Below are 17,435 nucleotides of genomic sequence, written 5' to 3'. Positions count from 1 at the left end.
CATATCTCAGCACCCTTAGTGAGTCATTGGCCCAGGATTTTTTCTCAAATAACCCCACGCGGGAAAGGATGTTGTAATGTTCCTTCCAGAACTCTTTATGGGTCAAATCTGTATCTGAGACCATCAGGAAGAATAGTCGGCCAGCATTTGAGTCATAACTCAAGACTTTATTTTTAAGTTAAAAACTAAAATTCCTGTCATAACCCAAGTTGTTCATATGTCAAGCCAGTCATAACACAAGGGTCCACTGTATATTATTCTGGTAGCCAAAAAGTTTCAAGGAAGAGCTGGTCAGTTGTATGAAATGCTACAAACTAAGGTGCCAAATTAAGCGGAGGAACAGCTTTAGGAAATCCATTATATTAATATATAAGACATCTTTGGAAAATCTGAAATCTCAAAGAATGAAAGGATTAAAAAATAATAATAAAAACTATACTTTAGGAGTGCAGCTCCCATTGTGGAGGAGATGGGAGCACCTAACATATCAGTCCTCTACAGATACAAATTTCAGACAACAACCACTTGTAGGCCTTGAAGATCAAACTGAATATTTTAGAGTTTAGTCAAAAGTATGGATCAAGTCATTGGCTAAGAAATGAATTTCCAATTTTCTATGGTTTTCTCCTCATGATGGCCATAGTTATAGTGGAGGCCCAGTAGAAACTGAAATTCCTTCAGAAAACCTTTGTCTTCTGGCTAATAGAACCAGGAAGGAGATCGAGAGCAAGAGTAACTATGGCCACAAAAGAGTGAAGGAAGAAGCAGAGAGGCAAAACTCTAAGTTCTGCATTTAAACTCACCCAAAATCTCTGGCTGTCCCCAAGGTAGCTTAACTAACTGAAGTACTTCATAACTAAGGCTTAAAGGACTGAACTGAGATTTGAGATGCTGCTCTCCATTGAAGTGACAGTTTGGAATCATTTGAGTTAATTGGCTATAAAAACAAAAATACCAGCATTCTTTGGCACCATGTAACGTAGTGTCTCCACAACATGATATTCACAATGTTCAGGGTATTGCACTAAATATATGAAGAACCCAGAAAATGTGATAAAGATACCAGTCCTGAAATAATCCAGATACTAAAATTATCAAAAATCTTATCAGCTCCTATAACTGTGGTCCAGTCGTTTGCTAACGTTGGGGAGGCAGGAAAGGAGATAGGGTTTTGAATGAGTACAGAATTAATAGTAAGGTATCCCGTTGTCATGCTTTGTCAGATGTTTAACTTTTATACCAAGTTTGAGAAATACTTAAACTATGATTTTAAACAAGAAACTAATAACAACTTGCCTATATTGACAGATGATGGATCTGGCAGAACTTGAGTAAATCAAGTGTTTTGGATGTAAACTTATATTTATACATCCTTGAGTACCAAAAAAAAAAAGTCATAACAAAGCCCCACCCACCCACCTACCCCAGGTAATATTTAAACATCAAAACTTACCATATAAATACTTCTCAGTGAAAAATATTGTGTATATTTCATTGTATGACAGGCAGGCCTTAGAATTATTTTGCCTTGATACAATTTGTAAGTGTCACCATTCAGTATTTCTCTCACCATGCTAGATAGCTACCACTTAGCTTCTCTTAGCAGCTGAGCACTGTGGCTGGGTCATTAAAGGATGGGGTCGAAAGGTTTGCCTTCCATTCACAGCTACTGCATCTCCTGCTTTAGGCAAATTACTTGATTTCTCTAAAGCAAGCTGAAGTTTTCACACAAATTTATAATCTTAAGTATTCAATACATAAGATTATATGGATCAAGTTAATTAATACATGCAAATTGCTATTTTTAAGAAGACATCTTCTGTTCATCAATGTGATGGCTTAACTTTACATTTATGATTAAAGAAAAGGAGTTTCCCCAAATATGTTTATTTAACATGTGGTGTTTGGGGATGGCATAAAGGAAGTATGAGAAAACTTCCTTATGTAAATATGTAAGTTATGTAGTTTCTGCTTTCCATGAGAAAGTATTCTCACAGTTAAAGACTTCTACCCCTTAAGTTAATAGTTTCAATCTCCCTGTGGTGGCACATGACTGTAATCCCAGCATTTATGAGGCTGAAGCCAGAGGGTTGCTATGAGTTTGAGGCCAATCTGGGTTACAGAGTGAGTTCAAGCCCAGCTAAATTACATATCAAGATATTGTCTTTAAAAGAAAAGAAAAAATCAGAAAGATATATGCAGAAGGTACCTAACACAAATTGAAAGACTTAAAAGACAAATATTAGAAAAGTATTAATGTTAAAGAATATATATGCCTTATGGTAGCATTGAATTGATAGATTTTGGGGGCTTTACATTAAACCAGAACCTGTAAAGAACTTGGAAGTAATTGAGGTGTTTAATTTTATTTTTATATTGTTTATTTTCTTGCCACTTCCTTCAGAACTCTGGGATGGTTCCCATTTTGCCCTGGAGTTGTTCCCATGCTGGCAGTGGGTTTGCCTCACACACGTCATGCAGAACAGACGAGTCTCCTAGGATTTTGTTCCCATTGCTTTGCTAGATTTTCAGGAATGTTAATGAGGGTGAAAGAAACAGATTTCACATGTCCATAAATTCTTATAGATTAAATACAATTTTTTTATTTTTGCCTTCAGACTTATTTCACTGTTCTTTTATATTTACTGTCATCAGATCTGTTTTTGAAGGGTTTTTTTTTTTTTTTGGTCCCTTTTTCTACCTTAATCTTTTTTCTTCGCTTTCTTCTTAATTTAGCCAAATCCAGTGCTTGACTTCCCCATAACGTCTTTTGTCTTTGTATATCTAAAACTGTCAAGGAAACATTCATCTTTAGTTTGTCCTTTGCCATTTTGTTCTTAAGTTTCAAAAAATCTAGAAGATAAGTGAATCCTTACCATCAGTCTTTTTCTACTCTTTTCTTTAATGAATTTTATCAAAATTTTTATTAAAGCTTTTCACAATTTATATTCTCTTTACCAGTCCATCACATTTTATGTTGGCTAATTTCTTGGTTTACATTGTTCAAAATAAGAGCATACTTTCTTTTATGTTTTGAAAGTATAATTCTGTTGAGCACCCAAAAACTAAATAAAATATTGACTACACGTAATTAACTAAACCACCTAAAAAATTCCTTTTGCATTCAAGAATCTCAACTGCAATTTCAGAGACCTCTTTGATTTGATAGATATTGCTACAAGAGTTCAAATGTGTATCATTGAAAACTTATCTCCCTTATTTAAAATTGGCCTTTTGGTAGAGTTCTTGTGTAGGCCCTGAATTCCATCCCCAGCAATGCAAAAATAATAAAATTAAATTAGCTTTTTGAAGTTTCGTTTCGGTGTATATGAGAGAATCTACATTATATTAATGAGTTGTCACTATCTTTAAAGTTCCATAAATCAATCTGATTTTATTGATATTGATTGTTCAAATTTGTAAGAAAAATGTAATTCCAAATGAAAACTTTTCATTCCTTTCTGTATTTTTAAAAATTATTTTATAAAAGGAATAAAATACTTCCACTTTCAGTACCAACTACAACAAAGACGAGTGTTCAGAAAAATATACATTTCTTTCTTTGAAAGATCGATTACTAAGACATCCTGGAAAGCAACACAGAAATTTGTGTGTGTGTGTGTGTGTGTGTGTGTGTGTGTGTGTGTGTGTGTGTTGTTAGGGATCAAATCCAGGACTTCATGCATACTAGATATGAACTTTATCACTAAGCTGCATCCACAGCCCAATTTCTAATGTCTCTGCATAAAGAATAAACCTGGTTTTGAACTAATGAGATATTAGCTTCTTTTTCTCCTTAAATATCATTGCATATTCAACTATCACTGAACATACATATTTTTATTAAATACCCATTTATGAGAAGCTTCATCTACACTAAATTAAAATTCTGCCAATTCACATAAGAGGAAATTTAAGGAAACAGTTTACAATATCTTCCAACTGTTTCAGATGGGCTTATCTTAATGGGTTTGGTTGAATGACTTACCCAGAGCCATATTGGAAGAGTAGATGACATATAAAACTTATTTCAGCATTCAGTCCACAAGTTCCACACTTCCAAACTAGTACTTGGAACAGTTTATGATGTTAAGTATTTTAAGTCTTAGTACCTCAAAATAAATTCATTTGTTGAATGTTTAAAATCTAAAATGTTCAAAATTCCCTTGCTTTTTATTTGAAATTACAATAACTTTTTCTTCCTAAAATAAAAGATCCCCTTTGTGCCGGGGATTTAGCTCAGTGGTTCCACCACTTGCCTCACAAGTGCAAGGTCCTGAGTTCAATCCCTGGTACCAAAAAAAAAAAAAAAAAAAAAAAAAAAAAATGCAAGATCTCCTTTCTCTAGGATATTCCACAAACTGTAATCTTAAGTAAGATAATTTGGCATTGAAAAGAATGTCTGAATTTCTGGGAAAAGTGTTGAAGTTGCAATTCACTATATTAATCCTAAGTCCCTTGAAAAATAAATGATTGTCTTCAATAAATTGTGCCAATCAAAAATCATAATTAACATGCAGTACTCATACTATCTAAACCCTGCTTCAGAACATCTGTCAGAAAGTTTACCTTTTTTTTTTCCCCCAACTAACATTTTAAGAGATTTCATCTAGAAAATTTTACTTGGACACTGAGGCTCAGAATTTTCATTTCAAATATGTTGACAGATTTATTTGGCATAAATGATAGAAGGTATAGTATATTGTTTAATATATCCAGTAATATTTTTCCTAATAAGAACAAAAATTAGAGTAAGAGTTAGCAAAGCTGTATTCTTTACTGCAAAGTTCAAGACCTTAGTTTAGATACTTTGTAGAAATTCCTTAATGAGTCTTCCCTTTACCTGCTGCCAGTCCACCCAAAGAACCTTTTTGAAACACATCCACCCACACTAGTTATCAGATCTAAATATCACAGAAATTGTCGCCACTTATTTACTAAGATAAACAAAAGCTTATCATTTTCCCCTCTTTTCCTTAAACTCTGTGCATTCACATTAGTTTTAAATGCTTCTTTAACCTCAGAAGCAGTTATTCCTAGTTTATGTCAAAATCAAAACATCAGAAACTATGGTACTGTCTTTACCACTTTCTGCAATCTATTTTGCTTTAGACTAGAATTACAGAGGACATTTTGGTTCTTTCAATCCCCTAAAAAATAATATATTGAGAATTTTTAGTAACAATTTTTAAAAGGAAGTCTTTCAATTTAATGTAATTATGTGTTTTATAATTTGTTTATCATTAAATTATCAGGTGTTTTTCTTTTAATATACCTCTTCTCTGATTTTGTTGATATAGTTTAATAATAGAATCTTTCTAACAGTTTGTTTTGTTGTAATGTCCTAAATGGCTGGGTAGCTTAAAAATGTTACCTTTTTTCCTTGTCTACACTAAAATGCATTAAGACTATAAATTGCCCAGAACAATAAAAAGAAACTTCATCTATGACTTTTAAAAACAAACTGTGAAAAAGTCCTCTGCTGTGACACCTTACAAAGCTCAGTAAGGCACTTTTAATACATAAGACATGGCCTAAATGTCTGTTAGACAAACATTATGCAGCAGCAAAATTATCTGATTTGCATCAATCTGATGGTACATAAAATCACATTGCCAAAATTTCAATTTTCTAATTCTGAACCACTACAAAATAATACCCTGAATATTTAGAGTATGTATAAAAGATGTAAATTAGATCAGTAAATTAAATAAATCGAATAACGTATCAATTTTAAGAAACAAGTAAAATTGTCTTTGTTTTAAAGAACAAATAAGACTAAGAAATTAAAAGAAACTTGAAAAGCAAAATTACAGAGATGAATTCTGAATTAAAATATATTAGGAATTCATATCTAAGAACTTTCCAATGTATAGCTTCAGAAAATACACAAAGCTTTCTAGATATAAGCAAAAATGTTTAAAAATCCGAAGCTTAGAATAGATTATTGCCAACATTTCTTTAATGTTGATTTTTAAATGTCAGAATACATGTAATACCACTGAAAGCCACAGGGTGGGAGTGAAAGGCAAGAACTTGTGTTGAAGCAGTTTCAATACAGAATTGCATTATCTTGATAGACATTTAAATACTTGTTAAACAATAAGAAGCTGTAGCTTGGTTTTCTTTCCTTTACTACAGCTGCATTCTGTAGAAAGCATCTATAACAAAAGACAAATATGATTTATTTAAATATAAAGACCATAGTTACTGAATGTTAAAAGATCTAGCATAATTTTTGCCTGAGTTTCTGATCATATGAGATCATTGGTGATCAGAGCAGCAATTTTGGCCAATAATTGAATTTGGGAAATTTCTTGATTATCAGGACTGGAGATAGTAAGTGAAAATTTAGCAAAAATACTTCTTATTTTCATACGTCCTATTTTCATTTTGCTTTAACCTTGATCTCATTTCTTTAAAAATATTGTACATTATATAATGTATTGTACTGACTCAGTTTGTTTTTCAATAAAGAAGACAAATTTTCCATTGCGTTTTCTGTTAACCCAATCTTATTTGAGTTTGGAAGCAACTTATAGTGTAGTCACTTTTGTGTCTTTAAGGTCAGAAGACAAGACATTTCTTTCCCTAGAAAAGAAACTTCATCAAGGAGTCCTGGCATTCCTTTAATCCATGAAAGGTAGTTTTGCATCCTTTTTTCTTTGCTGACTCTTAGATTACAAATATTGAAATATACAGTATTTTATGTTTATATATTTTTCAATTTTAGGGCTTGTAAAAAATGAGCTGCCTCTTTTAGAACTAAAAGAGATCAAACCAAAGCTCCTACATATTAAAATGACCTAAATAAGTTATACAGTTACAATATAGCAGAGCTGGATCTAAAAGCTAATTCTGTAAAGTTTAGTTATTTCAATAGACCACATATGATAAGCTATATTATTTTTATGGGTGAATCATAATGTGAACCTTACCATAGTTGGTAGTTAATATTCTATTTATGTTTTTAGAGAACAAACATTAATGCATTAAAGTTTTTAATGTGAAAATAATACAGCTAGCATCACTGTGATATATGAATAAGTAGATATACAAGTCTGTACTACATTTATATATTAGAACTTTTAATTTATCACTTACCCTTTGCCTGGCTATTCAGACTTTAAGAGTTGTTTGGGAGACATTTCCTACTAATTTTAAATGATTGGTTATAGCCTTATATTTTAAAATATTGGTTTTTTTTTTTTTTTAGGGATAATTTAGAGAAGACTTTCTGGGATCTAAAAGAAGAATTTCATAGAGTATGCATGCTTGCAAAAGCACAAAAAGACCACTTAAGCAAACTTAATATACCAGACACTGCGACTGGTAAGATTTTATCTAACTTAGTTATTTTATTTGTTGAAATTGATTTATTTGAACATAAAAGTATTTCTGAATGCTTATATTGTTAAATATCTGCATCATGCCCCTCACCCACTCATTTTTGAATAGTATGTGCTATTTTAAATTCTGTAAGGCATTATGTAATTAATGGCTTTTTCTCTCTTTTCATCTATGTGGTAGTATACATATCAAAATGACCTGAAAAACCTAATTACTATTCAACTTAATGAGAAGTCCCATCTTGAAAAACTACAAAATAAGTATAGGATATTATCTCCCAGACTTTTCGGTTGCTTTTGGGGGGTCATGTTAAATATTAAATTATATGTTAGTAAGTAACCTTGAAGCAACACTATCATGTGAGTTAAATGAAATTATCACATCAGGTTTGCTTTTACCTTCTGCCTGAAATGTCATTGAATATTGTGGTTAGTTTCTGATAATTTGATTCAAGAATAAAAATGTAGCATGCATATTTCCTGAGTATCAGTTTTGTTGGAGGCACAAAATACAAATTTGGTATAAAATACAACTTGGAACATCTATTTCACATGTGTTGCAGTGTTTTTTAAAAGCTCAACCCTTCCCTAAAATCTCAGGCTTCCTGGTGTTTGCTTCAGTTGTTAGATATTAATAGCAAAATGACAGGGATTAAGTCTGGCAGCCATGCACCTCCAAAGACAAGTGAATGATCATTTCTGTTGATAAATTCTTTACCCTTGTGATTTGAGGTAGTATGCAAATAATTCCCAAGCAGTGTGATTTACAGCTTTCACTCTTGAGAGATTGCAACAACGATGACTAGCACCCCTTTATTTAAAGATCACTTTCCATTTCTTACAGCTCTTACATCTGAGCTGTTTAAAAATCCTTATAGTGTAAATTCACTTCTTGCAACTACCACCTTGTTTTTCGTAAAGTTATACAATGATGCAAGAAAGAAATAAGACAATCTTTGTAGATAGGCATAATTTGTTTCTTCCCCTTGCTTACTGTACCTTCCCCCAAAAGACTTAATTTCTCCATCTAACTTATTGTCATTTTCATTAAAAATTGATCATTTTTACAGAGTAAAGTTACTAGCTGTGTGTGAAGTAAACATTATTTTTATTTCAAATATTCTAGCTACAGCCTCGAATTCATAAGCATGCTTTTTGAACATCAACATCTTATCAAAACATTGTAATGGTGATACATCCTTTGTTACACAGAGAAGTACCCCATTATCAATGGCTTAATACTTTGACCATTTTTAAATTGCACAGGTCTGAACCTGAGTATTTATCTGTCAACTAGAACACTGAGTGTTTAACTTTAGTTTCTTCCTTACTAAAACCGCTTCTTAACATTATTCTTATGGTTTATATGAACTGTGTCACAAGTAATAGAATATTATCCTTGAAATATTGTAGATCTGCTGTACTACAGATTTCAGTGAAATTTTGCTCTGTCCAGACAGAAATCAAAATACCAAATATTATGCCCTGACAGTAGCAGATGAAAGGGAAAAGAAAGAAAGAAAAAAATATTTTGGAAAAAGATGCCTATTCAGGGTTACCAAGTATGTATGCTACATTGAATAAAAATATAAACTATTTCACAGATTATATATAATAGTATTCATATTTTGTGATTAAAATTTGATTTTTACTTTTAAAGAACTAAATATAATTCATTTTAAAATGCTGAGTTAGTAGAAGTATACATTTCCTTTTTATTACTGTATTTTTTTCTATTCATCCACATATGGCAATAGCCTTGAGAAGAGATAAAGATAGAAATGTGTGTTTAAGAAAATATGTCTTCAGGAGAAAAGCAGTATTTGATCCAAAAGGAAGGTCTCATTCCATTGACGATTAAGAGAGAGTATAGGATTAGGGGTTACAAACCACCATCAAGTACTTTTCTTTTGTCAGTATTCACAATGACAAAAGTGAGAAATAGCTAAATGGATAGCTTGTACTTAAAATTTGGACATCTAAAATTGTTTCTCATCTTCTTTGTTTTTCCTTGCAAAAATAAGTTTTCTTGAAACAAATACAAAGCTATTTGCTCACCTAATCTTTTTTCTCAGTGTGGTGTCAGGATGACGAGTATTTTTGTGCACCTTGAGTATTTCATTTTCTAATCTTGAATTTCTAGTAATTTTAGGAATCTTAGATTTAAATCTTCTTTTAATAGATATTTACTATCACAGTGTGATCAGATTAACTGAAATTATTTTTATGAGGCTGAGGTTGTATGCCAGCTAGCCATGCTGAAAGAAAATAACTGCTTTATTGCAGCTGTTTCATTTTTCCATGTTTTCTTTGCAAGGGGGATAGGTCAACTGCTAGGAAAGTAATTCCAAGCACATTTCTGTCAATGTGAGGACTCCTCTCTATATATAGAAACCAACATGTTCAATTTAGCATAATGGTTCTGAGCACAGACTCTAGAGCTAGACTTCCTGGGTTCCAGTGCCAGATCTACCACTCACTAGCTGTGTAGCTTGGAATTAACCTCTCCATGTCCCAGTTTCTTCACACATAAATTGGGAGTAATCGTGTCTAACGTGGGATGAGAGTACCTACCTAGGGATTATTCTGAATATTAAATGAATTCATGCTCATACAACAATTATAACAGTGCATGGGAGTGCTATTAATGTTAATAGTTGTTGCCATTAGCAGCAGCACCAGATTCTAAAGCATTCACCCTGTTCTTGTGAAGATCATTTGATAAGCTTTCCTCCTTCTCACATGTCACAGATTTTGATTACTGTTTCCTACAGTGTCTTGCCATCTTCAAGTCTACTGCCAGGAAAAATGACTACTTGAAAGCTAATGGACTTTAAGAACTCAGAGGTCAAAGAAATCCAGCTAAACAATTGAGCTGAATCTCAGTTACTGTATCACTCCTAGTCACAGACAGGGTATCTAATAAATGTAGGTTATTATCGTAGACTCTGAAGAAAATGCAGATCCATTCAGAATTCATTTATTGGAGGCCTACTATGTGCCAGGCACTAGGCAGGATACTTAACAGAACATAGTTTAGGACATCAAAAAAATCTACTTTAATGGGACAAAAAGAGGTGTGCTTGAAATTATAACACAGATTGTTCGATCTTCAGGTTACCCAACAGTCCTAGGAGAGGCATCCAGAGAAACTAATGTCTAAATCAAGATATAAAGGACAAATGAGAGTTAGCAAAGAGAAGTGGAAAGGGATATATTAGGCAGTACGTATACAAAGGTCCAGAGACAAGCACGTAGTTTTTTGGGAAACTATACAAAGTTCTTTATAGCTAGAGTATGGAATAAAACCAGTATGCTGAAAGATGAGTGTGGAAAAGTGGCCAGGGACCAATTCCAAATAATTTTATGTGACTTTTATGAGGGCCAAAGGCTTTGGAGAGCCATGAAAAGCTTTTATTAAGAAAGTAACGTGACCAGATTTGAACTTTAGAAAAACTACTCAGAGAAGGAATGGTAGGAGGAAAAGTTGCAACGTGGAAAACAAATTGGATGTGAGATAACTTTAGAGGCATGGAAGCAGTTCAAAGGCTGTTGTGATAATCCTGTAAGAGGGGGATAGTGTGAACTAAAGAGAGGCAGTAGATATGTAATAGGATTAAATGAAGAAGTTAGTCTCATTGTACTACACGTTGTACAGAAGATATTTTATGTTGGAAATGTGTGGTGGCGAAAGAAAGAAGGGTGTCATGAGACACCAAAGATCAAAGCAACTGACGTGTTGGGTGCCTGCTAACCTGTCTACTTCAACCTACATCCTTGGCAAAGTCTCCATTTATGAATATATCACTTTGATAATAACAATCTATTTAAGATGCTAATTTTAATTTTTTTTACTACTTGCTACTGAACAAAAATATGTTACCAACTTCACTGCCTCCTTCAGTTGACACTGTGGAACATAATTTAGCTTTTCTAGACTCTCAGGACTGTCAACATGGAAATTATTGTTTTTTGTTTGTTTATGGCAAAATATCACTCCTATTGGCCCCCATTAGACTGCAGTATTTTCTGAGTTCTTATATCTATATATTTGTTTTTATTGCCTCCTCCATGCTTTCAGCACTGAATTTTTTTTTAAATCTGCTTTTAACAACTATGTTTTTTTAATTTGCTGTTTCAAGTAAACTATGAGCTAAGGACCTATTTTATAATAAATATAAAATGAGAATAGGAGCAAAATTCATATATCTATGGACCTTTTAGGTCTAATTCTGACTCCACAGAAGTTATGCTTGCTTCCTAGCTTTTGACTGTGTGAGAGAGCTGAATTCTTGGATAAGTGCCTTCAGATAAATGAACTACGAAGGTCCTGGTACTTGCTTGATAAGTACCTTTTGTGTACAGATGTTTGTTTGTTGTTTTGTTTTCACATTTTAGGGCTTGAACTCAGTCAGGGGCCTCTTGCCTGCTGGGCAAGTGCTCTACCCCTGAGCTACATCCCCAATCCCAGAGGCCTTTTTTTTAAATATAAGAAAATCGTATATTCAGTAGTTGGGGTTTTTTTTCATAAAATTTTATCGTTTTGCCTTCATTATTTTCCTCTTTCCAACCTGCTTTACCACTCTCTCACATGGATTACTGAGAGTAGACAGTGGCTAAATTGACTAGGAGTACGCTTAGTTACACATTGATATTAATCCATATAGTAAATAATAAATTACCTAATATATATCTAGTAAAGATTTTACCTTTTAACTACTTATCTAAGCAAGCTCACGGTTGCAGCTTCCATTACTGACAAAATGTTTAAATGTATACACTAAAAGCCAAATTTTTTTAAGTGTAGAGCAGTGTAACTATGAACAAGATACAGCGTTTAAAGCAAAAGACCTAGGAAAAGAGAAAGTAGTTAAATCTTGACTCATAAGCTGTATTCCGGTTCACCTGCTGGAGAATGCTAATATTCCTGTGTAAGATGGTAGCAAATGTGAAAATCCCAGTTGTCCTCTAAAGAAAAAATAATACTCATCTGCCCAGAGCTGACTGAACAGATTTTAAAGAATGTATTGCACTGTGACTATTTCCCTTTTGTGTTCTTTTTCCTGCAGAAACACAGTGCTCCGTGCCTGTACAGTGTACAGATAAAACAGATAAACAAGAAGCGCTATTTAAGCCTCAGGCTAAAGATGATATAAATAGAGTTGCACCATGCATTACATCTGTCACACCAAGAGGACTGGGTCAAGATGAGGAAGACACCTCTTTTGAATCACTTTCTAAATTCAATGTCAAGTTTCCACCTGTGGACAGTGACTCTACTTTCCTACATAGCACCGCAGAGAGACCGAACATCCTTGGCCCTGCCACACGTGAGGCAGCATGTCCAGACAAATTCAAAATAGAGCTCAGAGACAACCAAGGAAATGCTGTTAAATCAGAGGAAATTTTATTTGAAATTCAGGGACTTGATCCCATAGCTTCAGCTATACAAAATCTTAAAACAACTGACAAATCAAAACCTTCAAATCTTGTTAACAATTTTATCAGGACAACTCTGGATAGAGCTTTGTGTTTGCCCCCTGGAGACCATAATGCGTTATATGTAAATACATTCCCACTTCAGGACCCATCTGATGCACCTTTTCCCTCACTGGATTCCCCAGGAAAAGCTATCCGAGGACCACAGCAGGTAACTGTTTTGCAATAACAAATATTTCATTATGTGTGAATACACATTTTGCCATACATGTACAGATAAGCATCTCCTTTAGGTCACTGGATACCCTTTTTAAATTAGTCATTAGCACAAGCTAAGGCTTTTTGCTAAAATGTTGAAGTCCTGTTGTAAAGGACATGGAATTTACAAATATAAATATGATTAAGCTTATAAAATTTATGACAGATTTTTAAATTCTTGTATGCCTTATCCATATCTAGCATAGTATTACTTTCTTGGTCTCTGTTAAAATCTTGCTTATTCAACATCACTATTATAACCAGTTTCTTTATTAAATTTCAAAATTTGAAACCAATGATGTTTTTAAAATTAAAAGCATACGTATATACATATATGTATATAGCATACTTACCTTCACTTGAACAGTTTCCCATAAGTAATTCACCATATATTCCTATTTCTCAGAAAGTGAACTGTCTTTCAGTTAATAGTTATATTACAGTCTCAGTTATATAATAAGTAGATCTGTAGGGTTTTGGTTTGGGATGCTAATCTGGCACTGAACATGTAGCCCAGTATATTTCTTAAATAGTCTCATTAAACATATGATTGAAAGATACTTACAACCTACCAATCCACTCCTACCAACCTTCCCTTGTAGATTCAGGTTTTATCACAGACTGATTCTTATTAAAAAAAAAAAAAAAAAAAAAAAAAAAGTTGTTTAATGCCTAAAGGCAAATGAAAAATATATAATTATCACAATAAACAGAATTTGTGTAAACATAGACATAAATACATAGCTTGCATACTTTTTTATCCTTGCTTTGAGATACTTAAAAAAAACCTTAATATCCTTTGAGTTTAAGTACTCAGACTTTTTAATCAGCACGCAAAGAAGGCGATAGTCAAGTTGTATTATATTTTTTAATATTGGGGAGAACTAAGCATTGCTGTTAAGGAGCCTTAATTATAAACTTAAGTTCTACATTGTACCCTACTGTACATCATAACCTCAGTTATAGTTCTAACTAAATGAAACAAATTACACGATTTCATTTATTGCGAGTAGAATTCCCGTGGAGCTGTGAACTGTATCAGTTCTAATGCTTGTTATTTTTTCCCCATATTTCTTGCTTGTTCTTTTACTAGTTAGTCTGTGCATTCATGTTTCAGTAGATGGCACCCTGCATTGTACATTTGCTTTCTGTACTGCAGCAAGGGAAACAGCTGGTATGCGATTACAACTTGATGGAAAAGTACTCAGCTTAAAAAATGCAGGAGAATTGGTGTTGAGCTGTCATACGACATGGGGCATAAGGTTAGATAATTGATATTTTGGCAGAAAAAGCAAAGAAATTAGTTTGATTTGAAGGCCATGTTACTTTACAATTGAAAGAATTTTTCTTAAAATGAGTTTCTAGAAACATTTTACTATATTACTGTTAATAAAGGTCATACGTTAAATACAAAATTCTTGAGTTAACAGTAACAGAGCAATAAAATTTTGATTACATATTACAAGCTACTTTATATCATTAATTACTACTAAGTACCTATTCTACATATTCGGTTATTATAGCAAAGACTAAAATATATTGGCTTATTTTTATTTTATTTTGTTTCTTTTGCTGAGTCAGCTATTAAAATACAACTAAAGTCTATCAAGCGATCAAATGTGAATTAATCACTCCTAATGGTGAAGAACTTTGAAGATAAATTAGCTGTGGAATATTGGCTTACCAAGCTAAATTGCTTCTAAGTTAATTTCTATAAGTCTATAGTTATTCTATAGGTCTTAGCAAAAATTTTCTGTAATCTTCTCTTTATAACCATATTAATTTTTATTAGTACTTTTTTGCTTAAACTCGAAACAGTAATATTTGAATATAGTTAACTCTAGGTTTTGTTTATATACTCAAAATTCTGACTTCTCTTTTATGGAAGAAAAGCTTCTCTAAAAACAGTTATTTTGCCCCAAATTTCATAACATTTATTTTAGATATTACTATTTTTGTGGCAGAATGGCCACTTTTTATGAAAAGAATTGAGTCCATGTTAACTATGTCTTATATACTAAAAATATATGAATATATTTTGATGTCTTAAATTTTATTCCAATTGTACACATCTACCCAGTAAAATGTTTATAAGAAGACAGTAATATCATGAAACCCAAATAATTCAAGTAATGATATACTATTTATGTAAATGATTAGTTAACCAGAAAGAAGTTAAGGGAATGAAAATTGTGTGGATCTGCATTAGGCTATATTTCATTTAAAAACACAGCAATAATAGGAACATAAAGGAGTATCTTTAAATAGGATTTAAAGTGATTCTCCTTAAAATATCAGAAGTTAGCTATAGCAGAGTAACTTAACTATGTCAAGGTAAGGGAGAAATTTTTTTAAATAACTTAGTTTATTCAATTCAGAAAATAAGTCATTTTCTAATCAATGTTATCAAGTACCTATTAAACTAAATGTTAATCTTCTAAAAGTTTTTAAAACAATAAATGTAGTTATCAAAAAGAAAACATGCAGTTTTTCATTTATTTGCTGGTGATTGTATTGGAGGTGGTTCTATTACGTTAGGATTGTCTGTAATTAATTGGGCAGCTCTTGGTCAATTTCATTGTTTTCTGCACCAGAAAGACTATGAAAGCCAAACTATACATTAAATAATAGAAGCAAAGTTAGAAGTCAGAAGTGTGCATGTGATACTAGCTTTTATTGAATTAATTTAAATATGTAAGTTTTCAAAAACCAGTGTCCCCCCCCATAAAAAAGACCAGATCAATGGACTCTATTTAGTAGTGTTAAATTTTTACTTTTTAAAAATCAAAATGCTGATTCATATATGATTTATTTATTATATGTTTGTTTATAAGTAGTAGTAAAATTTAAATTACTATGGTTAAGGTACATCCACACAACAAATCTAGTTTACCATGTATTAAATAAGCCCCCTGTAATTCAAGGTTTCTATTGTAAAATTTTAAAAACATGTCTGAAGTCTTGAATGTTGTTCCAAAATTATTACCGTTAAGATAACTTGAGTACTAAAAATTCCTGGAGCTAAAGCTACAATATTCTTAAAATATGTAAAGATAAAACTCAGGAGTGTGTGTTTCTGGTGATTATTTTTTCTTTCTTCCCCTTTCTCCCCATGAAACCTAGGGCCTTGTGCATGCTAGGCAAATACTCTACACTGATCTATACCCCTAGCACCAGTGATGTTTTTAATCACAGTTTAGTTGTACCCTTTATGGAGAAAAAAATTGAGTAATATCCTCATTCAAATTCTATGGAAAAGTAACTTACCTTCATATTAAGCAATTTCATATATATAAACACTTATAACTCATTCAGACATTTAAATTTTAAATTCAATACAAGTTGACTTGAAGCACAAGTAACAGAAGATGTTTTTGTTTCCTGCAGCTGCTTTGGAAGCCCTTTCCTAATCAAGACAGTGACTTAATGGCACTAAGTGGCACAGGCTCAGAACTGCATATACCTGGAGTGTGTGAATTCTGTCAAGCAGTTTTCCCACCATCCATTACGTCCAGGGGGGATTTCCTCCGGCATCTTAATTCACACTTTAATGGGGAGACTTAAGACACACTGAAGAAAATAATCAAGTTCTGTGTTATGATTTGGGGTTTGTAATACTATAAATACTTGATCATAATCTAAACTGAAGATCATTTATAGAAGTGTCATGGTTATTTAATTTTTTTCTAAGCTTATTTTGTAACTTTTACCTTTTAAAAGATCATTGTTTAAAAATCTAATGTTATACTCTTGTTTACAATATTACTCAAAATTATGTGTGACTCAATGGAGCTGTATAATCATATTTGTTTAAAATATCTAAGCTTATTGCTTGGATTTCTAATGAGACCTAATGAATTTGATGATGTCAAATATTCATAGGATTTCTGTTTTCATTCTAAAAATTAGTTTATGCTATAGGTAATGTTTATAAGTATATAATAGACAATAGCAGGTAACATAAACATCTAAATAAATACCAAATTGAAGATACTTGTTGCCCAGTGATAATTATTGAAACACTTGGTTTTTTAATAATATATATGGTTTTAATATTTACTATGTATATACGTGATGAAATGAATTAAATATTAAGTTACTTGTATTTTGATCATTAGTGTTCTTTGTTCCTGAGGTAAATAATTCACATTTGGAGGGCATTTGTAAAATTCATGTTTTCTTTCCATTAACCTGACAAAAAGAGTGATGACCTGATTTGCTAACATTTATTGTAATTAGTAAGTCACTTTGAATTTTGAAATCATTTTTTGAAGTAAATTTTCGAAAGTATTAGCTTTTAATGTGAACAAATATACAACCCTGTAAGGACTATCCATATTTATTAATTTAGATTAGAACATTGACATTCTTGTTGAGAAATTCGTTATT

The 17,435-nt window shown here is 32.2% G+C and overlaps 1 protein-coding gene across 7 annotated transcripts in view; it reads left to right on the top strand.

Annotated features, from left to right (window-relative positions):
• Window positions 1–16,871, top strand: part of Tank (TRAF family member associated NFKB activator) — an 83,928-nt gene extending 67,057 nt beyond the window's left edge. For 4 of the 7 annotated variants that reach the window (XM_010606827.3, XM_033756311.1, XM_010606831.3 and 1 more), the window contains exons 5-8: window positions 6,567–6,643; window positions 7,217–7,332; window positions 12,419–12,999; window positions 16,434–16,871. In XM_010606827.3, coding sequence (XP_010605129.1) covers window positions 6,567–6,643; window positions 7,217–7,332; window positions 12,419–12,999; window positions 16,434–16,610 — 951 coding nt within the window. In that variant the 3' untranslated portion in view covers window positions 16,611–16,871. The remainder of the gene's footprint in view (window positions 1–6,566; window positions 6,644–7,216; window positions 7,333–12,418; window positions 13,000–16,433) is intronic. The other 3 variants (XM_010606832.3, XM_010606829.3, XM_010606830.3) reach the window with 2 other exon arrangements.
• The last annotated feature ends 564 nt before the right edge of the window (window positions 16,872–17,435 follow it).

Source organism: Fukomys damarensis, unplaced genomic scaffold (genome assembly GCF_012274545.1).
Source record: "Fukomys damarensis isolate Sample0158 unplaced genomic scaffold, DMR_v1.0_HiC HiC_scaffold_26, whole genome shotgun sequence".
Taxonomy (NCBI): Eukaryota; Metazoa; Chordata; class Mammalia; order Rodentia; family Bathyergidae; genus Fukomys; species Fukomys damarensis.
This window is presented reverse-complemented; position numbering and strand designations above follow the sequence as displayed.